This window comes from Podarcis bocagei, assembly GCF_964188305.1.
Source record: "Podarcis bocagei genome assembly, chromosome: 9".
NCBI lineage: Eukaryota > Metazoa > Chordata > Lepidosauria > Squamata > Lacertidae > Podarcis > Podarcis bocagei.
The window spans coordinates 19,549,699-19,576,334 of NC_138134.1; the positions used below are offsets into that span (position 1 = coordinate 19,549,699).

The window sequence follows — 26,636 nt, forward strand, 5'->3', positions numbered from 1 at the left end:
AAACCACAGAGCCTAGGACTTGCCGATCAGAAGGTCGGCGGGTCGAATCCCCATGAAGGGGTGAGCTCCCGTTGCTCGGTCCCTGCTCCTGCCAACCTAGCAGTTCGAAAGCACGTCAAAGTGCAAGTAGATAAATAGGTACTGCTCTGGCAGAAAGGTAAACGGCGTTTCTGTGCGCTGCTCTGGTTCACCAGAAGTGGCTTAGTCATGCTGGCCACATGACCCGGAAGCTGTATGCCGGCTCCCTCGTCCAATAAAGCGAGATGAGCGCCACAACCCCAGAGTCGGTCATGACTGGACCTAATGGTCAGGGATCCCTTTACCTTTACCTAACTTAACATAAATTATCCATTGTACACAGAGAGTTCTTAAACTTCCTAGATAGGATCCTTTGTGTGGCCTACTTCCCCTGCCTCCTCTGGGTGAGAATTCTGTAACAGACAAGATAATCCTTTACACTTCCTTCTGTCTCTCTTTCCACCATGCTTTCAAGCTATGCAGAAATGTTTTGCTGATGCTCCTAGCTTCAGCCAGTGTTTCTGAGACTACCAACATTTATTTTACTGTAACTTAGAATTATTTTTCTGCATACTACTTTTTATATTTGCTGCCTGCATTGAAATGTAAGTAAACCTTTTTTGTTTATCATGCCAAAATGGCGATGAAGACGGGGAGGTCAGCAGACCACAAATAAAAGGGCATAAAAGGGTGTGATTGCCTAATTCCAAGTTTTAGTAAGGTGCAAAGCTACAAGTGTTTTACTCTGCTAACAGACTTCAAAACCCACTTACTTTTTGTATGTCTCCCACACACCTAAGAAAGGAGGTTTACATTTTAATCTACAGATATAATCCATTTCCTACAGGAAGTAGATGTGGCTGAAGCTTGAAAGCATCAAGGAGTTACAAAAAGTTACACTCCATCTTTGTACATTGCAAGGCACAGTTACACTGGAAAATCTTTATGTCATCTGGCAGAATGTTATCTTGAACACAAATAAACCCCACTTAACAATAACAACTTATACTGCCTTCCTGTGAGATCTGGAACTCCAGAGTTAACTTTCATTTTTGAATGCAACACAGTGGTACCTCGGGTTACATACGCTTCATGTTACATATGCTTCAGGTTACAGACTCTGCTAACCCAGAAATAGTACCTCAGGTTAAGAACTTTGCTTCAGGATAAGAACAGAAATCGTGCTCCGGCGGCACGGCAGCAGCAGGAGGCCCCATTAGCTAAAGTGGTGCTTCAGGTTAAGAACAGTTTCAGGTTAAGAATGGACTTCCGGAACGAATTAAGTACTTAACCTGAGGTACTACTATATGTGATTTGTACCATTCTTTGTCCCTCTGCTTCCTAACTGGGTTTCTCTTTCACTCTCTTTTTCTTTGGGTAATATGGCTTGCTTTGCATTAAAATTGATTAATTTTTTTTTTTAAAAAAAAGGACAGTGAGCATGCGGTTGAAGATGAACAGGGTCAGGTAATCACTGAAAAAGTTAGCAAGATCAGCATCAGATTATGAAACAGAATCATGGATCTGAAGGAAGAAAAACCAAAGAAAAGATAGTAATCTATTCTGGCACTTTGGGGACAGGGAAGTGTGAATGGAGAAAGTTGGAGAAACAGAAACTGGGCTATTGGCAAAGCAATTAATAAATATTAATAATATGTCTGTGGAAAAGACATCCCCAGGAGCTTAAGAATTGGTCTATGTGGAAAGCAGGACTGGTGGATGAACACACACACACACACACACACACACACACACACAAACACACACACGGTTGGATTGATGTACCCTTGAGGAGTAAGACAAAAAATGGGATAAATTTGATTTTAAAATGGAAATATGGTGAGATAATATTCAGCTCTGTATGCCAGCATATGAACATGATTCCTTTATCTACTTTTTGAATTAGCTGGTGCTTCAGCTATCACATTCCCAGTTTAAAACTGGTTTGCATGGGAATTGAAGTAATGTGATTAAGCAACTCCTGTTTTAATAGACATTTTGCAGATCTGGCTTGAATTTCTTTGTGCTGCTTGGTGGTCAGTTTGTCACTTTTTTTAACAAAAGGAGGTAGGATCAGCTGGCTGGCTGGATTCAGATGAACAGTTTTCTTCTAGGAAGATGCACTGACCTTTGAAGTCTTATTGTGTTTGAAATTAAGGAACGCAATGCATTTCAAGCACGCCCCCCCCCAAGAACCTGGAAACTGTAATTTACCCATCACAGGGTTACAATACCCAACATCCTTAGCAATCTACAGTTCCCATGATATTTTGGGGGAAATGTGCCTTAAATATGTAGAGTGTATGCTAAACAATTATTCATCTTATAAGGTTGTGCCTAAGACTGAGCAAAAATTCCCTTCCCCAAATCCGCTGCTCGGTCCAGCTATTCAGGCGTGTGAAGGATTATTGAAAGGATCTGTCAAATGGAGAATTACCATTATGATGGCAGTGATCCTCTCCACTTCATTCCCCCCTCCCTTTCACTCTCCTTTAGTGCCTCAACCAACCAGCTTCAACACTTGGCATGCATGGATGTTTTGGGAACAGCTTAAGAGTACAGGTATTTATGGGCTGTGGCCAGCAGTCCCAATATATTTGTCTTTCCAAATCCATGCAGCCAAAATACCTTAACCCACCTCTCCCCACCCCTAGTCTATAGGTAAAGGTAAAGGGACCCCTGACCATTAGGTCCAGTCGTGGCCGACTCTGGGGTTGCGGCGCTCATCTCGCTTTATTGGCCAAGGGAACCGGCATACTGCTTCCAGGTCATGTGGCCAGTATGACTAAGCCGCTTCTGGCGAACCAGAGCAGCGCACGGAAACGCCGTTTACCTTTCCGCCAGAGCAGTACCTATTTATCTACTTGCACTTTGACGTGCTTTCGAACTGCTAGGTTGGCAGGAGCTGGGACCAAGAAATGGGAGCTCACCCCGTCACAGGGATTCAAACAGACGACCTTCTGATCAGCAAGTCCTAGGCTCTGTGGTTTAACCCACAACGCCCCCGCGTCCCACCCCTATTCTATACTCTCCTTTAATTTATTGTTAGAATGGCATTTTATGTGTATTGTTAAAAAAAATTAAAGTTTTAACAGAGCAGGTATTTTACAACCTTCAGAAAAGCCTTTTAGGATTACCATTTTACTATTTTGCAGCACTGGAGATGGGACGTGGCGATTTGCTATTATATGTGAGCAGACATCTGAACCCAGGCAATTGCACATCTGAGTGCAATACTCCAATCAATGCATCCTTTCCCCATAGTGGGACTGATCATTATGCACAGTGTTGTGGGGGGGGGGGGAGAGGAATTATTTTACCTTGTAGTGAGGATCCTGTAGCAATCATTGTAAGCTGGGAATCAGACTCACAAATCCCATATTGAGTCCACTGTTATTGTGAGCCGACCACACTGCTGAAAAATCCGCCGCTGTTGTTTTTCTGATGGGATACTATAATGGAGTTCTTTTCAGAGCTACATTTGCAAACACTGCTCTGTTCAGTAACCAGCAGATGGTAATCAAGAGCAGATTGGAAGCCTGTCCGTTGAGATTTAAGCACAATACTTCTGTGGCATACTGAGCGTTTGCCAAATGAAGTTACAGTTTACAAGTTCAGTTCTAAATGCTGGATTGCTCAGCTCTTTCTAGTTCATTGAAGTGTACGGGAGTCTGAATTGTCTGGCCTATTTGGAATTACAGACCTTTTTTTCCCTGGGATGTCAAATAAGTTTACATCTGCTGTCAAAGCATCCGCTCTGTTGCAAAGCCAACTGATTGCCTGTCCCGACTGAGGAATGGCTTGAATTTGAGAATGCATAACATATACTCCATCACGAACAACTTATAAGAGGTAAGATTTTGGGCTGGGGAGGGTATCCTTCACTACAGGAAGCAATAAATGTGATAGTAGTCATGCTGGTCCAGTAAACTGGTGAGTATTAATGGATACTGCCAGATATAAAATAGTGGCATTAAATCTTAAGGTGTAAGATTCAGAATGTTGTAAAGAAATTGGACTGTTTTCTCAGAATACTCTTAATGGAGGTATGAACAGTGTTTACTTTCTAAAATAAGGGATTCTGGTTCTTGGACCTAATATGTTCACTTAGAAAATGTTATTTGAAGCCAAATGGTAAACTATCCTAATATATAGTGTTTAAAATCCGATATTCCCCTTCAATATAGCAAATTACCTTGGTTAACCATTATATGCACTGGCTGTGTGAATATTTCTCCTTGACATTTTGTGGTACAATCCATGGAGCTTGGTCCATTAGGGTAAATGGAGAACTGCCCCATTGACCTCAATCTGTCAATCTTCTTGCCTGTCAGTCTTCCTCTTCCTTGGCCTCACTGCTGTCCTTGTAAAACTCAACAGAGAAGTGGATGTGGGATGGGTGGGAATTAGAATCAATTGACTCTCCCTGTCATTGGGTCAGACTCCACCTACTGTCCGGGTTCCCTGTATTCCACACCACCGAGCTTAATAGACACCAGCTACCACTGAATACTATTTACCAAGTATGGACATAGTTCAAACTTATAAGGGCAAAACTATATCTTCCATGAAAAACAAGGGGTCTTCAAGAGCCATATTGGGCAGGGGTTGGCAACGTTTATCTTGCCTGGGCCGGATCAGTCCCACAGAGATCTTTCTGTGGGCCGGATTGCCTGCGGTTTTCAGCGGTTTTTGGCATCTGCGTGTGCAGATGCGATTTTCGGCACTGCGGAAGCCAGTCCCCATGCCACACTGTGCTGGTTTAGCACAGCGCGCAAGCAGGCAGCTTGGTTCGGGGGCGGCTTGTGGGCAGGTCAAACAACCTCCGTGGGCCTTAGGTTGCTGACCCCTGCTATTGGGGCATGCCGCACTTGTGTGCAAACCTCACAGGTGAGCGCGGAATGGATGAGCACGGTAAGCTCAGCCTTCTCTCTTAAATGTCATTGTTTAAAGCAAGTAGCTTCTTCGACTTATGGAGGCTTCCTGCTTCATGCAGTCACCCTGCGTGAGCTGGAGGGCCATGGAGATAGCAGCATGGTATGTCCATGTGTGAGCTCAACATGCTCGTCTGCTCATGGCTAGGGGTTACCTGCAAGCAGAGTGCCGAATCTGGATTGCAGACAAACTTGCTGGCTCAAATAGTGAAAGGTCCCTTCCAAATGAGTGGCTTATTGTGCATTCATCCCAATGTGTTCGCACGAAGATTGCATGGAGGTTAGATCAGTGGCGTAGCGTGGGGGGTGCAGGGGGGGCCGGCCTCACCGGGCGCAACATATGGGGGTTAGGGTTAGGGGGCGCAAATCCATGGGTTAGGGGGCGCAAATCCATGGGTTAGGGGGCGCAAATTACTTGCCTTGCCCCGGGTGCTGACAACCCACGCTACGCCACTGGGTTAGATGACCTCAGCTATTTATCAAGCATTCATTCTAATTAGCCTGTGGGGAGGCTCTAGATGACTTTAAGCAAGCACCCCCCACACTTTCCTTGTCCTTGCCCAATCTTTGCAGAAAGCGGGTTTGTTGCGCCAGAGTGCCCAAATTGATTGCGCAGCCTGAGATTGTCAGAACATGATTGAATCCCAGCTGTAAGTGGCAACAGCCTGGAAGCACCTGAAGCCATCATATTTTAAGAGTTTGGCTCAGAATGGCACCTGATCTGGGGGCACAGTTTCTATTTATAGAGTGTGAGCAATAATGCGCTCCCCTTGCTAAATTTGCGTGAGAATCAAGTGCTTTGCCTTTATTGGTCCATCTTGGAGTTCACATTTCAGGTGGCACTTCCTCTAGGCAAAGGGGAGCTGGAAGCTGGGTTGAAAACTCTGGAGCCGCTCCAGTTCTTGCTTCTAGCTGAGGGCAAAGGCTAACTCTAGGTCTTTGTTCGCCCCACTCTTTGCTCTCACCTTCACGGTCACAGAAGGAAATGTGGCCTTTTCCCTTCACTGCCTCGCCTCTGCCTGCCAGCCCCTTTTCTACAGCCCTGCAGCAGCGTGTGAAAACTGTAGAGGGATTGTTACAGTTGCTCAGGGCAACAGGAATTTATGATACGTTTTGCATCATAATTTAGAAGCCTCAGAAGGGGAACATTGTGTGCTGAACAGCTCTCCCCAAGACTCCTCCCAAACATCCTCGCTCTCTCTCTTGCTGCAGGCTATCAGAAGTCAAAATAGCCATTTAAGAAACAGCTGGGAGCAACCAGGAAGTAGACAGGACATATCCTTTAGGCCTCCTTTGTTTCATCGGCTTCCTTCTGTTTCTCATTTGTTCTAGCTTCCCTGAGCACTAGCAGAAGAAATGATCCCCTGCCCTGGATACTGCCAAGCGTATTGCATTTTCTTTCAAACAAGCCAAACAAAATATCAGGACTAGCAGGACTTTCACAGAAATCCAAGGTGGAGACAGATGTCAAGCTACCTGCCGCTGAGGATAAGTCTAGATTTGCACAGAGGCTGTATCTGACATGACTGCCAGCAGTGTTGAGAGGTACCATTGGAGCAAGACTTGGGGGGCAGAGGTCCAGGGCCCCACTCAGCAGAATGAGCAGAAGGGACCCAAAACACAGCAAGGCTGCATTTATGGATGGGGGAAGAAATCTGAGTCAGTGCACATTTATAGGCAAAAAATCAACCTGATTTGCACTTTCTGAAATGATATGTGAGCAGAAACACAGCAATCCTTCAACGTCCACACTTCTCCAAGCTTGCCATGGAGTTTTCTTACCAAATAATGTGTGCAAAAATGCTTATACTCAGGGAATGTGTTCATAAAGACGTATGCTAGGGGAAATAACATTATATTAGGGGGAATTGATTGCAAAATATGCATCTTAGGAAAAACTGAATGCAAAAAAGCGTGTGTTTTTAACCCCCCCTCCCTCTCCAAATTGATGCTGGAATGTGGAGAACTCAGTTTAAGAATGGGGAGGAAAACTGAGAGAAACTTGAAACGGATTCCTCCCCAGCTACATTTAAAGTCAGTGAAGGCACATTATCATCTAAAGAGCCCTTCTCATAATTCTTTGAAGACCAGAGTCCAAAACTACCCACCTGAAGTACTAGTAAAATCTCCAGGGCGACTTTACACAATCCATTTCCCGTGGAATAGAAAGAAGGCACAAAAATGACATGTTGTGTAATAATCCTTCAGTTTGAAAGACAGAGACTGAGCAGACAGCAGCCAAGCAGCCAATCCTAGTCCGAATCTGCATCTGGCCCATAAACAACAGTACCGTCCATTGGAGTCCAAGGCTTTGAAAGTTTAGAAAAGCTTTCAGGTTTTTTTTTTATCTTGACAAACCTGTACTCCAAAAACAGTTCCTTCCACTTTCCCTGACCAGGCTAGTTTTTTTTAGCTTCCTCCCTGGTGAGGGGATGGGCTTTAGGATGGCACAACTGGTTTGATTGCCAGTCGGGACTCTCAGGCTCATTTCTTTTTCAGGCTCTGCCTAAACTGTTGAGGCATTTCAGTTCCCAGGAGAATATTCCGGAAGGTGGCAAATTCTTTGCCTCAAAACCGAGTGAAGAATTTCAGGTGCATCCACAAATCTAGTTTTGATACTATCTAATATTAGTTTAACATTGTTGAAGGAAGCAATTGGCTTGCCCTGTTGGATCAATCCATCAACCTCTGATGGATGATTTAGAAGGATTGGTTCTGGCATCACTTTCGCTGCCCACCCCTTCCAGCCCTTAGTACATATCACTTCCTTCATCCGCCAGTATGAACTAGAAATATAGTTCCATTCAGTATGAACTGAGCTGAAGTGTTTACGATAGAGGAGTTCTCTCTCTCTTTCTCCACCCCCAACGAAAAACGTTCAGAGACGGTTTCCCTCTCAAATTGTAGAATTCTACCACTCTCCTCAAGTATACTCAGCAAACCTCCATGCTTCACTAACCACAAATATGGCGGACAATTTGGGGAGGCCATTATCATTCAGCCTTGTCCTGATGGACTTCCATGCATGGGTGGTGTGATAGTGTTGCCTGCCACCCCAATCTCTGAGCGATGCAAGATTCCAGAGGTTTCAGGCTCTCACCAAAGGTTCAGTTTCATCAGAATGAGGGACAGCAGAGACTGCGGTATCATTATGATATATGGTTTATTTACACACATATGCAACCTGAGCCTACAACGGAGAGGCTCAGAGCATCAACACCCCAAGAAGGTCTTGCTTCTCCCATAGCCACAGCCTTGGCTCCCAGCAGAATTCAGGCATGTCTCTGTCTCTCAAGTGCCCAGCCTGCTTCTAGCCTCTAGCTCACACAATTCAGCCCTGGCTTTTGTCCTTCTAACTAGCAGCTAGTTGAAGGAGGGGCCCCCATCCATTTTTCCTGACACGGAACCACTTCCTTTCTTACCTTAATGACCCATATTTAGAGGGCATTGCCAAGAAATGTGCCTTGTTGAATTCAGGAATTAGAAGGCACTCAGGTATACAGTCTCTCCCAACAACCCAAAACTCACAACACTATGTTCAGTCAGCAGGATCATGAGGTGTACAGTGCAGTCATGATCTGAAGCAAGGTTTTAACCCCACACATTTACCACAACCCTCAGCCCAGCATGTATTCTGAGTGCACTGCAGACATATAAACTAGGAAGAGTGGGAGTTATAAGCAAAGGATAACATGCAGAGATATGCATAGATGACAGCACCTTCTATGGATGCCATAATCACCTCTACTCTCTCCTGTCCATCATCAGCAAAATAGTTTTGCCAAATATGTTTTCAGTACATTAAAATACATGGGTGTAGCTGAAGAACAGAAAATATGAACCCTATGATTGACTTAGAATTATAGTGACTTGGAGACTGAAAGGTGGAGCAAACAGAGAGCACACGGCCTTTGGAGGAAGCATGAGCCTGAAAGCAAACTGATGTATGTAACCTGAAATGGAAGAAAGGGGAAATCACAAAGGAGGAGTATACACGAGTAGCCAACAGTTGCAGGGTGAATGTCAGGTAGGCTAAAGCTCAGAAAGAGCTCAGGCTTGCAAGAGAGATTAAAAATAATTTTAAAAGGTTTCTTCGGCTATGGTCAAAGCAAGAGGAAGAAGAAGCAAGCGATAGGTCCTCTGCATGGAGAAGATGGAAAATTGCTATTGGGTGACAGAAAGTGGAACTGCTCATCACCTACTTTGCCTTGGTCTTCACCCAAAAGGAAAGTGATGCCCAACCTGGTGATAAGAGAATAAACAGTGTAAGGAAGGAACTGCAGCCCAAGATAGGAAAAGAGGTGGTAAGGGAACACCTAGCTATTTTAAATGAATTTAAATCTCCAGGGTCTGGAGCATGCGGCTGTAATCTCAGAGCCACTGTCTATAATCTTTGATGATTCTTGGGGAACAGGGGAGGTCCCTGCAGACTGGGCAAATGTTGTCCCTATCTTCAAAAGGGGGGGGGGAGGGAGAAGACCCAGGTAACTACCAACTGGTGTGCTTGACAATGACACCAGGGAAGGTCCTAGAACAGATCATTCAACAGTCTGTGAGCACTTAGAATCATAGATTCAGAGTTGGAAAGTACCCCCAAGGTTCATCTAGTCCAACCCCCTGCAATGCAGGGATTTCAACTAAAGCATCCATAACAGATAACCATCCAACCTCTGCTTAAAACCTCAAATGAAGTAGAGTCCACAACCTGCCAAGGGAGTCCGTTCCAATGCTGAACAGCTCTTACTGTCAGAAAGTTCCTCCTGACGTTTAGTCAGACTCCCCCTTCTTGTAATTTGAAGCTATTGGTTTGCCTTCTAGCTTCCAGAGCAGCCCTGTGACAGCCCTTCAGATATTTGCAGATGGCTTTCATATCTTCTCACAGTCTTTTTCAGGCATAGCAACCACAAGGCCAGTAGCAAGTTCTTCTAACATCATCAGTCAGGACACCTCCATACAATATTTAGTGCTGAATTAATCTAGCACCACTTTAAGGAGAGCTGACTGCTTCCTCCCATTATACAGTCTATGGGTGGCTTTGTGCATTTCAAAGGCATTAGGAGCAGGACATTCACTGTTGCAGCACTTGCCTTATGGAAATCCCTTCTTAATGACCTTAGATAAGCACCAACTGTGTTAAACTTCCTTCAGAGTTTTCTGTTTCCGTGGCCTTTCTCTAAAGTGTGACCCCAGCAACATGCAACATTGATCAATGTGATTTTATTTTATTCTGAATTTCATGTGGTATATTGCATTATTCCATTGTATGCTGCTCTGGTTTTTTTTAATGTGTGTAATTAATTAACTAAAATAAGGTTTTTATTTTATTTTATTGCACCTTGTGAAGTGCACATGTGTTTGATGAATTTACTGTCGCATTTTTCTCTATATGGCAGAATCCAGTATAACAATTTTATATGCCATTTGGTGGTATTTGAGTTTATTTCCAGTGGATCTTGGCACATTTTATTTTTATTTTTTGTATTTATGGGGAAATCTTTGGCTATGATATCTATCACTGGAAAACAGTCATACCGGTTCATTGTTTTGGGTACAGAAAGGATGGTACAAGAAGAAGAAGTCAAAATTAGACATTCTTTGAACAGGTGGAGCCTTCCTGTTAGCTGTAGGTGCAGTATGCAGGTGTCAATATCTGAAACAGATACACAAGAATGTAGGCCACTATTTTCTCTAATTCCTGAATGGTGTATGTGTGTGTGCATGAGAGAGAGCGAGAGCGAGAGCATCAGGGTAAATTGTAGGCAAGAGAACAGAACCGAGTCATCTTGACTTCAGCAGAGTAGAGCACTCACTTTGCTTTTGTGATGAGAGAAGGATTGCGGTTCGTTGAGAAGGTCTCTCTCCCAGCTCAGCCAACCAAATGAGCAAATAACTCACAGCATTTCCAGACTGCCACTCTTTCCTTATTCAATCACATACTGGCAGGTTGCACAAGAAAGTTGATTTGGAACTCTTGCGTAACAAAACCCACCCGCCATTTTTTTGCAATAAGGAAAGTGGTGGCAAAATGCACTGGGGAGCATGAGATGATAACATTTGCTCGAGGCAACATTGTCTAACCTCCCTGCAGACAAATCAGAATGAATGATTGATTTAACAGCCATTGCTGTTACACTTGATGCAAGCATAGCAGGATGACTGCTCAATAAAAGGTTGCTTCCTTTGCCTGTCTTAAAACTTACAACATTCAGTTGTAAGGTTCTAGTATTATGAGAGAAGCAAAAAACCCCTCTCCTTATCAACTTCTCCTTATCATCCATGCATAAATTTATACACTGTTATTCATTCCCTTCCCTAAACTAATAAGCCCCAAATATTGTAGCTTCAGATTTTTCCACACAGGGAAGTTTTCCCAGCCCTTTGGTCATTTTAGTTGCCCATTTTCTGAACTTTTCCAAGATCTACCATAACATTTTGATGTGCAGCAGTGGCCCCAGAGTGAACTGCTAATCATTCCTGTTGCCAGTCACTGCTCTCTCCACATCCCTCTTCATTGGAGCAGGAACAGGGAGGTCAGAACTGGCCATAGGTCCTCCAGTTGCTGATCCTCAAACTAATGTGCACCCAGGACTATAAGACTGTAAATCTCATTTTCCTGTTTTGAATAATACTGATACACTTCCATATAGCAGCAATAGAATTCACGCAGAATACTGTATGCAAAGAGACCAAATCTAGATGGGACCTAGCTGAATTTCCAAAGAAGAAGAAGAAAGAAATGCAGCCAGAGCAAATAAACCTGCAGTCTTCTCAAACTCAGACAGGCCTTTGTTTTAAAGAGTTGCTTATCTAGATGGAAGCCCTCTGAATGAATAATAAAGTGAAGTAAATTTTAAGTACAGCATCACAGAGTCTCTCTGTGTGTTCTTTCTCCAAAGGACTCAGGAGGGCACCATTAGAGGAACATGATCTGAAGTGCAATCTGGAAGAATTCAAGGGTACAACAGTATTGAAGATAATCAGATTCCGTTTCAAAGGCAAAAAAGAAAAGAAAAAAGTAATGAGACGCTCATGTGTGCTGGTTGGTGATGCAGGGATAAATGAATCATTTAAGCCATAGTTCTCTACAGACCTACCTGGAAGGTTAGCCTTAGTCGGCTCGGTGGAGCTTACTTCTGAGTAGACGTGCACAGGATTGTACCATTCAAGTTCTACCTCCACACCTGTATTTAAATAAATAACATTTAAATACAGGATGGCCTTTGGATCCAAGAATCCCTGCTGTGGGTCTGGCTGGCTCAAACTGTTTGCATGAAGCACATTTCCCTGAAGTAATCCAGCAAGCTCTGAAATCTTTCTAAAATGGATCTGGAGAAGTGTCCCCTAATCCCTTGGCGCTGGTGTGATGGAAATTATTTGGGTCACCAAAACCTGGACTTGATCATGCCATTCTAAAGGCACTTATCTGTCTACCACCCTCTCCGAAGCTGACATCTCTCTGTTGAGTGGCCAAGGATAATTAGCCGGATTATATGCATTTGGTAGGGAGAGCACTGTTTTTAGCATCGCAGTGCACTGGGAGGGCTCCTCTTTCTCTAGCCCCCTCCCCTTTAATTTTATGCCAGGATCTCTGTAGGAAGAAATCGCCTTGTCACCCAGCCTCTCCTATCAAAGGAGCGCACATGTGTTCAACCCAGCTCTTTATTCTCCCCTGGTTTCATTGTCTTTTTTTGTGTGCCTCCCTCTCCCCCTCCCTCCAAAAGACAATCAAGACAAATGAAGACTTCATCACCATGATCACGGCCAGGACATCTGGGAAGGAATGGGAGAGAGACAGAGGCATGCACAGCAGAATAGCTAGAGAGGAACTGTGACAGCAAGTCTGCGTCATTCTGGGATGTGGGGTTTCGAAGCAGAAGTGAAAGTGGTAGCCTTGCCCGTAGGCAATGAGGCTGGATAATGACAGGAGGAGGGGGGTGAAGGTCCCTGAGGGCCATTGTGATGGAGGAAAGGGAAGGCAAAAAGAGGCGTCTGCACAGGCAGTTGACAGGGGTGTGTGTGTGTGTGTGTGTGTTTGAGAATGAGGGTCCTTGCTGGAATTTGCAAAATGACTTTTCTTGCCAATTGCTATGTGTGTGCTCTCTTCTCTCCCATAGGGGAAAAAATGCTTTTGAGGGATACTACTAGCAGTTTTTAATCCACCTTAAGGAAGGGAAGATTAGTAGTGGCTGTTGCTGATCAGGTTGCGTTTTCTAAGGAGTCTGAAGCCTGTCCAAAGCGTGGCGCTTGGAAGTCTTTCCTACTGATCCCAGGTGTATAAAAGTTGGTCATTTCGTATCCATGGCTTGTGAAGGGAAGATGCTAAGCATATGCTGAAAGCCACTCTTTTCTGAGTGTTTCTTATGTTTCAGGACATATAACTTGGGCACGGGAACAGGCTTAATAAGGAGACTCATGTTTAAGCCTAAATGGGATCTCTGGAAAGTCTTCAGTTGCAAAGAAGAGGCGCTTTAATTAAACCGGTTTGCAAAGGGAGTCCTTCGGATGGTGGCGTAGCTCAGAGGCAGAGCACAATACGAAAGGTCCCTGGTTCAATCCCAGACCTCTCCAGTCAGGGTTGAGAGAGACTCATGGTCTCCAGTTGACAATACTGAGGCAGAAGAACGAATAGCCTCCTCGCTATAAACCATCTCCTTATGTTCCCAAGTGGGAGGGCGTAGCACTTGGAAGAAAAGGCGCTCTGCACACGCTCAGAGGTGCGGGATCAACAATATGTCATTGCCATCGCTTAAGATTTCCAGAGAATACGAGCCCCGAGGTTCTGGCGCGGGCCTCTTGACGGAGGACTCGCCGCCGCCCCAACTCTCGCTAGAGAGAGAAAAGGACAACACCCACCCACAAGAGGGGCCCTGAAACCATGTTGCAGAATAAAATAAAAAATAAGAAATCCTCCTGGGGCGGAGTAGCGGGGCGGAGTCAGCCAGGAGAAAGAAGAAGAAGAAGAAGAGGTGGGGTTTGGAAGCCTGTTGCCCCCTGGAGTGGAGGGAAAGGGACTTGGGAGCGGAGGCAACTTGCGCGCGCGTCCTGCGTCTGAGCGCGCCACGCGTTTGGCAACGGGAGAAACCGACGCGATGTAGGATCGGGGCGGCGGGGGTTTGGCTCAGGGGATCGGGGCCCCAGCCCAGCCCAGGCTCGCCCCCTCACCTCCTCCTCTGCTTTGGTCGATTGGCGTCTGCCAGGCTCCCTCGCTGGCTCTCCAAGGCAAGCAGCAGGCACATCGAGCGTGTGGCTGGGAAGAGCGGGTGCGCCGGTGGCAGTGGTGGTGGGTTCGCTTCCCTCCCTCTCCTCCTCTCCACTCCACCCCGCTCCTCTTCTTCTCCGTCTCTCTCTCTCTCTCTCTCTCTCCACCCCCCACCCCGCCTCTCCTCCTTTTCGCGGCTGTGTGATCTCTGGACAAGGCGTTTAGTGACGGGGGAACGTGCTACCAGGCTTAAAGTATGGCAAGCAAAGATGGTTTCTGCCAAGGAGCCAGCGATCGCGATGCCTTGGGGTCTGTCTGTCACCTTCCTACACTTCCTGTGCCTGACGACCTGGTGAGTAGCAGGGCAGCATCCCCACCCCCCCACCCCTCCGTCCAATTCCCTGGCACCCCTTACTTGATGCCCCGGATTTGGGAAGGGGAGAGAGAGAGGAAGAAGGTGAGTTGGCGAGGGCTAAATCAAAGCTGCCACCTCTCTCTCCCCGCCTCTCCCTTCTTCTTGCCTCATTCCCACTAAAATGCTTTTGTGCTTCCACCCCCCCACTCCCTTGTAGCCTCACCGTGCTCCCGGGACAGCTCAAAAAGGAGGAGAAATTATGGCCGGAGAATTTCACGCGCATCCTGGACCGTCTCCTGGATGGTTATGACAACAGGCTGCGTCCTGGATTTGGGGGTATGGTTACTGTGTACGGTCCCTGCTGTCTGTGCTGAGTCTGCCTGTGTGTCTTGTCTGTGGGGGAAATTCGCCTAGGTATGCTTCTGTGCCTTTCCAAACCAAAACAAAAACAAAGTAATGATGATGGTTGATTTTCTCTTGTTGTGTGCCTTCGAACCCATTTCCCTCCTCCAGCTCTTCTATATCTGATCACTTGGATGGGGAAGGTGGGGGGGGGAGAGAAAAGGGAGGGAGAGCCTTCTGATTCTTTACATCCCCCCTCCTACAAAAAAAGAGAGAACCACATTCCAGATTGTGGCACCCAAAGCTGCTCCTTCGATGCTTAGAAACGCCACAGCCACCCACTGGTTCTAGCACAGCTGCTCAGACCAGTTTCCTGGGTCCTGTTTTGGATTTCGGCGGCAGCTTGTCAATCAAAATTCCGCTACATGCTTAACATGAGTAGGGAGGAAGTTTGGTCTCCTCCTCCGAGTTCACATCCTTGGCGATCCAGCAGTGGCAAGGCGGCGCCGGGGAACCTTCCTCCCTGCCAGTTTCGGCTACCTCCTCTCCCCTGCCCCTCTCTGATTCCGCCACATTAAGCAGAGAAAACAGGGATTTAGCAGCTGGGCCCCCATCCCTCCCCACCCCCCGCCCAACCTCATCTGCAGATTGTGTACATGGTGGTAGGAGAGAAGTTGAGAGTTGGTTGCCTGGATCCTGCCACTTTGGGGGCAGCAATCGCTTGGCATTCTGTCAAAGGAGAGCAAATGCAGCTGCTGCTTCTGATTAAAAACACACCCGCACACTCCGGCAGTGAGGCTATGGGAGGTTTTGTGTTTTTTTAAAGAAATCTTGCACCTGCATCTGATGATCTTGGCAACAACGTTCACATCGAAAGCCCCATCCTTTGCATGCGGTAGCACCAGAAAGTGGAACGCCCCCTTCTTTAGCTCGCATTTATGCCCCCTCAAATACATCTCTTAGGCCGCAAATACATCTCTGCCCCCCAGCAATTTTGCTGCCACTCCCTGGCTTTCATGATTGGATACCCGAGGAAGCTGCCCCACACTGTCCAATGGTAGGGCCAGTCCTGATGGCATAGGAGACTACAATTCAAAGGGATGGGGAGGAATCAAAAAGTATACTGGACCCAGCTGCTTAGGCACAGTATGAACTTATGCATGTTGTTCAAAACTAAGTCTCACTATAATCAGTGGGGGTTGCTGTCAAGTAAGTGAGTCTAAGACTGCAACCCTAAAACAGTTCTTTTACCTATATGTGGAACAAGATCAGACAACTACATGTAATGTTTAGAATATTTTCTTTCATCCCAACTATTTAATTGCTTCAAACATGCATGTTTGCTTATTGAATAGCACACATGGGGCTTAAAGAGTTTAAGGTCTTTGAGTTATATGATATTCTACTGACCCAAGAACTCAAAGGAATTGCTTCCTGCTAGTCTGTCCCCCGGCCACGTATTTTAAAAATGTTTAGAAGGCTAAAAATGGTGTACACACACAATTAAGTCCAGTCGCACCAGAAGCGGTTTAGTCATGCTGGCCACATGACCCGGAAAGCTGTCTGAGGACAAACGCCAGCTCCCTTGGCCTGAAAGCAGAGATGAACGCTGCACCCCAAAGTCAAATTCAACTAGACTTAACCATCCAGAGGTCCTTTACACACACACACACACACACACACACACACACACACACACACTCAAAATGATAACTTTTTTGTCTCTAAAGTGAAGCAAACATTTGCATTAATAAGCAACTAGAGCCCCTACATGACTGAGAATCAGCTCCAGAAGTGTTGAATGAACAGATGTATCAGCTTCTGGCTCCACAATGATGTGTCCCACAAACCATAGCTGGCCTGCTAAAATGCATGATCTCATCTATTTTACATCTTGTGCAGATTTCATAGTCACCTGAGAAAGAGGCTGTTAATCTTTCTGGAATAAATGCCAATTTTAGGGTCCCATAAATGATTATATGTCACATTATCTATCTGAGGCACATAAAGTCATATAATTGAGAGGTACCCTCAGGGGCCATTTGATGGTTGGAGATAAATAGGAGTATTGCTACACAGGATTCACACTGAGATGACTCTAGATTGGGGTGGGATTCCTGTGACAAAAAGATTGCACACATGACGGTCTGCCTAATTTCAAAGTAGGGCAGCCACCACCAACAACATAAAGAAAAAGAGTAAATGGATAACATAAAAATAGTTATAAAGGGCAGAGATTCGCATATAATTTTCATGGGCTGATAGAGTCCATTTTAGAAATAATTGCTATAATTTAAATACATCTCACCAGAGTGGAGAAGACTGTGACCAGGTGACTTGTCTACTTGCTCATCTTCTCTCCTAATGATAACTGCTGCTGGACAAGTTCTGCCTTCACTTAAGTATATATTTAAATTGGGTCACACTGGGCAGCAGGGGTGTCATCTTGAATAAAATATTGGAGTGGCAGGTAAGGCCCACCCCACATAATCAATCACAGGATGTGATGCACGCACACCAATTGAATGGCAATGTCCATCAACTTTGGGGGCCGTCCCGCCCCCCTCAAAATTTTTTTTGGGTGGTGGGAAAAGGGACCTTAGCTCCTAGGAGTTGTCTCCTATGCAGAGGAAGGTGCTTCCATATAGAGCAGTGCTCTCTGTAAAGTATGGCGCATGGGTGTTCTCTGTCAAAATCCCCCTGCAAGCAATTTGTTCAAACCTGTGGGAAGAGTGACCTGTTCCTCACCAGTGACCTGCTAGGCATAGGGTGGAGGAGGGCTAACAGAAAGAGGGAAAAGCGGGTGGCAGAGAGAGAGGGGGAAAGGGGTGGTTTGATCCATTTTCAGTTCCTAACCCTACTCACTGCTGGCTTTGACACCACCCACAGCTGGCTTCCAGCCCCTGAAAGATAAGAAGGTAAAGGTAAAAGACCCCTGACAGTTAAGTCCAGTCGCAGATGACTCTGGGGTTGCGGTGCTCATCTCGCTTTACAGGCCGAGGGAGCCGGCGTTTGTCTGCAGTTTTTCCTGGTCATGTGACCAGCATGACTAAGCCGCTTCTGGCGCAATGAAACACTGAAACCAGAGAAGCAAACGGAAACACTGTTTACCTTCCCACCACAGTGGTACCAATTTATCTACTCGCACTGGCATGCTTTCGAACTGCTACATAGGTTGGCAGGAGCTGGACCAAGCAATGGGAGCTCACCCCGTCGCAAGGATTCAAACCGCCAACCTTCTGATTGGCAAGCCCAAGAGGCACAGTGGTTTAGACCACAGCACCACCCGCATCCCCCCTGGAAAGATGGTGACCCTTAAAAGGAGAAAAGGTTGTCCACCCTGGTCCAACATGGGGCAGATAGTGGATATTTGGGCTGCTTCAACAATTACAGTTATAGGTTTACACCTTAAGGAGAAATGTGTGTAAATGATACAAGCATGTGCTTGGAAACACTTTGTCTAGTACAGGTATGTCCGCTTGAGAGGCAAAGGTGTATGTTTGATGGCAAGCCCGGGTTATAACACCATCCCTGTACTCTGTAGGCTTGGTAGGCCCTACTCCAAGGGGCTTACAACCTCAAAAGAGACCCAAGCAGAACAGCAGAGGCAGAGGAAGGAAATTTAGGTAGGGTAAACAGGAGAAGGATGTGCAATTATTTCAAGTGCATGTACTTATTTTAGCTACATGTGACTGACAATGCAATCCTAGGCACGTCTCCTTGAAAGTCAGTCCCACTAAGCCTTATTGCCGGCCGGGTGTGCACAGGACGGCAGTCTTAGATGCAGTAGTAGGGTATTGTGAATAAGGGTTTGTTCCAAAGGCTTTGCAGAAAAAGAAGAGTTTTGAGGAGGGATCTGGAGGAAGTTAAGGTAGTTGGCTTCCTAGGTGTATTCTAGGAGTGGATTCTAGGCAGCCAGGGAGAAAAGATGGAGGAGTTTCAGGGAGCATTTGGACAGCTAAGGGTGGTGAAGCTGGATAAGTGAAGGTTTGTTGGGATACAAGCGCAGAGAGATGAGGACTCTAAAGTTAAGAGCAAGACACATGTGCAAAATCTCGTTACAAACAGGAAGCCATGTAGGAATTTAAGGATGGGCTTTATATGGTCTTGAGTGATGAGGAAGGTGGAAAGTTTTGATAGCGGAATGATGGATGGACACAATGGACCAAGATGAAACAGTGGCAGACCACTTCAGGTGTGGAATGGGGCAGCTGTTTCTTGTTGAATGAAGATCCAACAGCAGACTTGGGGTTGCTGCCATGTAAATGAATGAAGCAACCCTGTAAACTAGGAATGTTGGAGAACTACCATGCATAAGATAGGGCTTACTTTATGTTCACATTTGGAATGGAAGGAAAATTCAATGAAAGCCCTAGAAAGAAAACCTTTGAAATCCAAGTTGGGTGTTGGGCCATTTTTGTTGCTTCTTTTTGAGTCCAAACTCAAAAAGGTGAACAGTTTTTTTAAAAGTTCCTAAGAAGCAGATTGAATAGAAGACTCTGATTTGGGGAGATAGTATCTAGCCCTGTATTGTCCATTTTTGTAGTAAAGGTACCTTTCTGCTAGAAATAACTCATATTATGATTTAATCGTGATTGTATGGCAGTGTGCAAAGGTTTGTTTCTTTGACATAACTCAGAATAGCAGCAGCTGATTAATCATTAAAATATTCTTTTTCTTCTTCATTTTTTCCCCTTTTTTGCTGACAAACTTTTATGCCAAAAGTGTTTCACTTTTTTCTTTTCTTTTCTTTGGAAATCATGTAATTCACCAATGAACACATAAGTAAACAAATGTCAGAGAGCATGGCAAGATTCAATGAGAAGAGAACATTTAATGTTAAAGTTGTGTTCCAGGTTGACAAGCAATGGAATATTTAATGTGTTTGCTGAATCATGTTCTCCAGCACATTTAGCTCTGGTTAAATTCTGTACAGATTTCACAGAAGCTGGGTTGACATGTCACAGATTCTGTGAAAGTACCTGTGTGGCAGATGTTAATATTCATAAAATCACAGAATCATAGAATTGTAGAGCTGGAAGGGTCCACAAGGGTCATCTAGCCCAACTGCCTGCAATGCAGAAATTGTCCATAAAGCATCCATGACAGATGGCCATCCAACCTCAGTTTAGAAGCCTCTGCTTAAACCTTCTTTTTAGTTTCATTTCATTTCATTTCAACCTTTTATTTAGTGTTAGGGGAGGGGTAGTATCTCTTGTTGGGGACACATTGTGCTCCTTGTGGGGGAGTTTGTCCACCTTTGGTCCACACCCTGCACTCAGCTTTCATCTGTGACTCCTAGGAGCTGTCAGCATGTGACCATGGCCACACCCAATATCAAAGAGCACACTTATCTGCAAGGGCTTAAGACCTGTATCTGTGTTTTTTTTAAAAAAGAAAAGAAAAGGTGAAAGCACTTTCTTGAGGGGGCTGGGAGAGACTACCAGTGAGGCAACTTTTCCACTCCCCATCTCTCTCTCTCTCTCTCTCTCTCTCTCTCTCTCTCTCTCTCTCCCTCCCTCCATTGGACTCCAACATTTTACCTCTATCATACTTCTGCCTATGTCCATTTAGCTTAGTTTCAATCTCCATCCTAAAGGTAAAGGGACCCCTGACCGTTAGGTCCAGTCGTGGACGACTCTGGGGTTGCGACACTCATCTCGCTTTACTGGCCGAGGGAGCCGGCGTACAGCTTCCAGGTCATGTGGCCAGCATGACTAAGCCGCTTCTGGCGAACAAGAGCAGTGCATGGAAATGCCATTTACCTTCCCGCTGGAGCGGTACCTATTTATCTACTTGCACTTTGATGTGCTTTCGAACTGATAGGTTGGCAGGAGCAGGGACTGAGCAACGGGAGCTCACCCCGTAGCGGGGATTCGAACTGCCGACCTTCTGATTGGCAAGTCCTATGCTCTGCCCACAGCACCACCCGCATCCTAACCCCTATTAAAATTGCACTGGCATGAAAAATGTAGAGGCTGAAACAGAATGGGCTGGCTTCTGCTGATAAACACCTTGGGAAGGATCTGGCCAAATTTTAAGTAACATGGATTTCCTGCTGAAATTAATGGGCCTTAAATGTGTCAGCTTGGCTGGACTGTGCCCTTTGTGAATTATAAATTAAATCCGACCGGTTTATTGCAACAAATCATCATGTAACATTCTGCTTTCTAGGTTAGAGCAGAATAACGTGGAAGTGTCTGCTGAAGCCTGGATGTTTTCCAAACTCCCCCCCCCCCAACCCGATAAATATTTCCTTATCAGTAATTTTGTCGTAGAGTTTTCCTGGAATGTGGAGATACTGTTGGCTTTCTGTTGATTTCCTAAAGATGGCATGTGCCCAGATTCAAAGAAATCTGAAACCATCTTGGCTTCAGTAGAGATTTTATCAACTGCAACATTGCCTTCGACTCTTAAAATTAGTCCCCGTCAGTACAATTCTTAGCATTTGTAGGGTAAAAGGCTGAAAAATGAGTAGGAAGTGCTATCAGCTTGCTCATCTAGAGAAGGGGATTTGTACCACCCTGCTTTTTAAAAGTGGGCATATGAATGGTTCTAACAGCCATCAGCCCAGCCCCCAGGCACTGTTAGTTCCAGCCCCCCCTGGTTATCCACCCTCTGCTTCTTCTAGGAGTTTATACCCAAAAGAGGTATTTTAACTGGGAAACATAGAGAGACAGAGGCATTAAAAGACAGTCAATACAGAAAAGAAACCAGATGATAATTCCCCCCCCCAACTTCTCTTTCGATTCTTCATTGATAATAATTTGCTGGGCTGGAACTTATAATTTTGGAAGTCCATTCAATTACAACAGGATTGGAACCATGATAGGTATTCTCCTCTCCAATCCTCTCTCCATCCCCCCTCTCTTCCTCCATCCTTTAGAGGTGAATTTTACTTCAAATCTCTTGATCAGACAGACTAATGGGTTGTGTGCCCAGCCACAGACCCCTCACCCCTGGGAGCCAGGGCCAGGAAAAACAAAACACAACGCAGTAGGATTAATATTAGGCCACAACTTTATTAAATTTCAGATGTAGGAAACCTTGGCTTAGGCATTGGGCGGGTATCCCTCTCAGCTCCCAATTGGAGACTGGGGCTGGACAGGGGCAAGGCAGGAAATATGGGGGAGACTGCAAAATGGACGTTTATGCAGCTGCCCCCCTCCAGTTCTGGGAGTCTGACCATACACCGAGCACTCGTGGCCAGTGACTCTCTGTGAAAACCCCTCTAATTGGGCCCTGCTAACACCACTGCGCGAGGGGTGCGTAACCACGCTACCCCTCCATTCCATTGATGGACTAAAGAATACCGCCCAAGGCCTAAAACCACCAAAGTTGTGACAATTGCTATGGGGAAGGCACAGCCTGCAGAATCTGGGAAACAGCAACCATCGTGCGACTGCAGCAATGCCCACGGACCTGAAAAGGAAAAGGTTAACCTGCAACAACCTTAAAACAGTTAGAGGGAGGGTAGGGTGGGTGATAAGGGACGCAGGTGGTGCTGTGGGTTAAACCACAGAGCCTAGGACTTGCTGATCAGAAGGTCGGTGATTCGAATCCCTGCGACAGGGTGAGCTCCCATTGCTCGGTCCCTGCTCCCGCCAACCTACCAGTTCGAAAGCACATCAAAGTGCAAGTAGAGAAATAGGTACCACTCCGGCGGGAAGGTAAACGGCATTTCCGTGCACTGCTCTGGTTCGCCAGAAGTGACTTAGTCATGCTGGCCACATGACCCGGAAGCTGTACTCCAGCTCCCTTGGCCAGTAAAGCGAGACGAGCGCCGCAACCCCAGAGTCGGCCACGACTGGACCTAATGGTCAGGGGTCCCTTTACCTTTACGGTAGGTGATGCTCTGCACCAACTGTGAGGGCTGCGTCGGCAGGAGCCTCCTTACCTGGCCCCCGGCTCCGCCCCCAGTCACCGCCTATTGGCTAATTCAAACCAGGGTCAGGCAGGAACCCTGAAGCCTCAGTGACCATCCCAGGTGATGGAGCAACAGCCAGCCAGCCAGCCAAGGTGTGTCTCCAGGAGCCCGGGGAGCGCGCAGTGGGTCGCAAACGCTGCCCCCCTCAACGGGCAAGGTGAGCAGTCATTACTGTTACTTGCAGTGACCAGCCGGTGTGGAAGTGAACTTTGAAGCTGGACCTTCCTTCTCTATTGTTAAAAAGGAAATGAAGCAGGAAAAGAGTCGTTGTCTCTCAGGACATAGATATTCCTTAAGATCACCAGTTATTCATCTGACAGGAAGTGTATTGTGATGGGACAGGCATTGAGTGTAAGACAACTCTCGAACCACTCTTTGTTTGCTTTTTTGGCGTAGGTGACTCACCCATGTGCTCCTAACCAGCACTTTGGACCAGCTTTTAATTTATAACTAGATAGGATCTCAAAATGTAACTACGTTGTGTTTTCTCTGCGCTGTTACCTGAAATATTTTTGTAATGTTGATGGATAGTAAGTGATTGGGATTTTCATGCTGTTGTGCAATTACAGTTCTACTATAGTTGGATACCTGTTTGGACATCTGGAGGGCTTTTATTGACTTATAAGTTCAATCTTGGATGGAAGTACTGCTTGATATTGTCTTATCAGTGTGAGCTGACAGTGTTTATTGACACTGTGTATTTTTCTTTCCTTTTTTAATATTATGTTTTCTTGGTCTTTTTTCCTCAAGAGTTCCCCCCCCAAGAGTTCTGAATCTGTGATTTTCAGGATACCAAGGAAGGATTTAGGCTTGTGTTTAAAGCTATGCTTAAGGAAAAAACTGTTGGATAACTAGCCAGAATATAAGCTGATGCAGGCCATATGATAAAGATAAATTCATGTGACTCCTGTAAAATGTTGTCAATCATAACTTCTGATCTCAGTAAGAAAGGAATTCAATTTGCTGTAGGTTTCTTTCAGAAACATATATAATTTCTGGCTTCTCCTTCAACTGTATATGTTATAAATGACTTATATAATAACGTGAAACAAATGCCAGTCACGAAGCATGACTAGTTTGGTAATTTAAAGGGGGGGGGGAATAAGAATTTGAGACTTGATGTGAGATAATAAAATAACTATGTTTCATATTTAATTATCAATATTTGATAGCCTATATTTTGTAATCACATACCACTTGCTATTTTATGTTTGTAATCTGCTAGCTGCTGTTCCTTAATAGTCGTCAATTTATCACTCAGTAGTAATTGTTTAAAATCAGCATTGGTTTGTGCTAAAAAGAGTCACAACATCTGGAACAAACTCATTTATATCAGTCCTTCATTGCAACACTTTACTGAAATACAGAAACATGGTCCTGGTCTGTACATCACAGTAAGCCATGCCAATCCCTGCATGCTTTGATCCTTCCCACTGGTGTGTGGGAGAAACAAACCGTGATCCATGGCTTAGCATCATAATTTGTTTCATTCCAATCAAACCTAAATCTGTAGCCAGAGTTGGCTCTTGATTTATTCTTCAGGGTTTGTTTGGAGTGAAACAAATTATGATACCCAGCTTGAAGGTAACATTAAGCCAGGGATTTGGGTTTGTTGCTTCTGCACACAAGTGGGGAGAGGCAAGGCACGTGAGATCTGTACATTCACAGCAAATCATTAACGCTGGTTAACCGTGGGAAACAATATTTATTGGCCACCAGCTATATTTCACCCAGTATTAAGGAAATGGTTGTATTTAGAAAAAAGAGAGAAGATGAGATAAAAGGAAAGACTTCTTGTCATCAAAATCTTTGGCTTAACAACGTTGCTTTGGAAGAAGTTGTTATCTTGGTTTGCCTCATATATATATATATATATATATATATATATATATATATATGTCATATTTTACTGAGACAATTTAGGATGATGCACAGCACTTGTTCATTAGCAGAACACTACATTATTCCAGCGTGCAAAAGCAAGTCAGACTCTCACCAACTACATTCTATAATCATGAAGTATAGCTGTAAGTTCGAAAGCGTGAGTCTCACTCAAATAACTTAAGTGGAATAGTTTGCTGATAGATTCCTGCCAATGGGTTAATCTTTCCTTGCGTGGAAGATGATACTGTGTCCTCACATGGTTGATTCTGTGCCTGGTGCCGGGACCTGCAGAAATAGCTCCGTTTATGGAGCCTTCCCCTGCCAGCTCCTCCTAGTTAAGAATTGGGGGAAATGGAGCTGTCCATCTCCTGCTGATCTTCTGTATAGCAAGGCTCTGGAAAAACCTTTCAGAACCTTGGACAAGGCACATATACAGACTGTCCGAAAGAGCTTTATCTCTATAAAAAGAATAGGTACATACTCTTTGATTTAGGAAGGCTTTTATGAATAATGAACATACATTGTGAACTTGAAAATTTCCTTTTCTACTGACTGCAGGATTTACAGCCTCTATGTATTTTTTTTAATAAAAAAACATTTTATTGTATTTTGGCTATCATGCTAACAGCAGTTTGATACATCAGCGATGCTTTATTATCTTTAATTCTAAAACACTCCGAGTTTCTCATCATGAATGTACAGAGGGAATATGAATCTGGGAAACAAGCAAAATGCCCCAAAGTCTTCAGGATTTGCCATATATTTAGAGTTGGGAGAGCCAAGACAGATGAGGCAATAACAAAGTTCTTCATGAATTAACATGCTAAAGTGTCTATTTTAATATATTAGCTCATTTTCAGATTACTTGCAAACTGAGCAAAAGTTCTTTAATAGTTTCTCAGGCCCTGTGTTTGCTTTGTATTAAGAGTGGACATTAAAGTCAGTGGGAGTTGAACCCACCAATTTTTGCTGGGGACGATGACTCATATTTATAGGTGCCATGTGCACAGATGTATTGATTGGTCCTTGAAAGCCTGGCGTCTCAGCAGTAATTCACTGATCAGCCATATCTCTACCTTAGAAGCAGGGGAGGGCTATAGTTCAGTGGCAAAGCAACTGCATTACATGCAGAACAACTGGGATAGACCCCTACCTGAAACATTGGAGAACTACAGCTATTCAGTCTAGAGTAGATGATATTGAGTTAGATAGACCATTGGGTTGACTTGGTATAGGGCAGCTTCCTATTTTCTTAAGGGCCTTCAACTACAGCTGTTCAAATTTACAATGCCACTGTTAACTTTCAGAATGTAATTCTATGGTTCCTGGATGGGCATCCCAGGGGTCATAGCATTCTGCTGATCTTCCTCTCCATAAACAGAGAGAGGGGTTTGCTGGTGGGGCATGAGTCTGCTTGTGGTTTCTCCAACACATTCCTGAATGAAAGGGAGGGCTATAAAAAGCCCAGCAAGACTTAGTGGTTCTACCGTCTTCAATTTTCTCTCTCTCACCCCCTTTGGATTATGCTTGTGTGCGGTGCACACACGCACGTCCATCAATTCCTTCCCCATAGCTGAGATATGCCACCATCTCAAAATTGATGTCTAACAATATCAATGAGCTCTCAGTAAGGAAAAGAATTGTCAGCCAATCATCTTGGGCCAATTTCCCTAACAGAAGGAAGGCTAGTCCGTAGTAATGGCAGAAAGAAGCATAAAGGTCAGGGTTATTAATTTAATAAAAAATGCATTGAGCAATTCAGAAAAATGACCCAACACTTCAGCAATGGATTTGTGAGGAGCAAATGGGGTAGCCATTTTGTGGCCGTGGGTTATATCAATTTAGGCCTCTGGCCTTGTTTCTCAAACACTCACTATTTATTGATTGTTCAGGCTCATAGTAAACCAGTGTTATAATTGCACCTGCTTATTTGGCTCCATACATTACCCATTGCTCAGTTCTAGAAAGGCTACCAAA

General features: G+C 44.9%; 1 protein-coding gene and 1 long non-coding RNA gene across 2 annotated transcripts in view; one reads left to right on the forward strand and one right to left on the reverse strand.

The window, feature by feature from the left end:
* Positions 1-8,096: 8,096 nt before the first annotated feature.
* On the reverse strand, positions 8,097-14,219 carry LOC308595240. The gene is made up of 2 exons (XR_014011953.1): positions 14,115-14,219; positions 8,097-9,194 (listed from the first exon to the last, which is right to left on the reverse strand). It is a non-coding gene; the product is annotated as an uncharacterized lncRNA (long non-coding RNA).
* Positions 13,849-26,636, forward strand: part of GABRA4 (gamma-aminobutyric acid type A receptor subunit alpha4) — a 60,449-nt gene continuing 47,661 nt past the window's right edge. The window contains exons 1-2 of the mRNA XM_081208917.1: positions 13,849-14,503; positions 14,724-14,842. Coding sequence (XP_081065043.1) covers positions 14,421-14,503; positions 14,724-14,842 — 202 coding nt within the window. The 5' untranslated portion in view covers positions 13,849-14,420. The remainder of the gene's footprint in view (positions 14,504-14,723; positions 14,843-26,636) is intronic.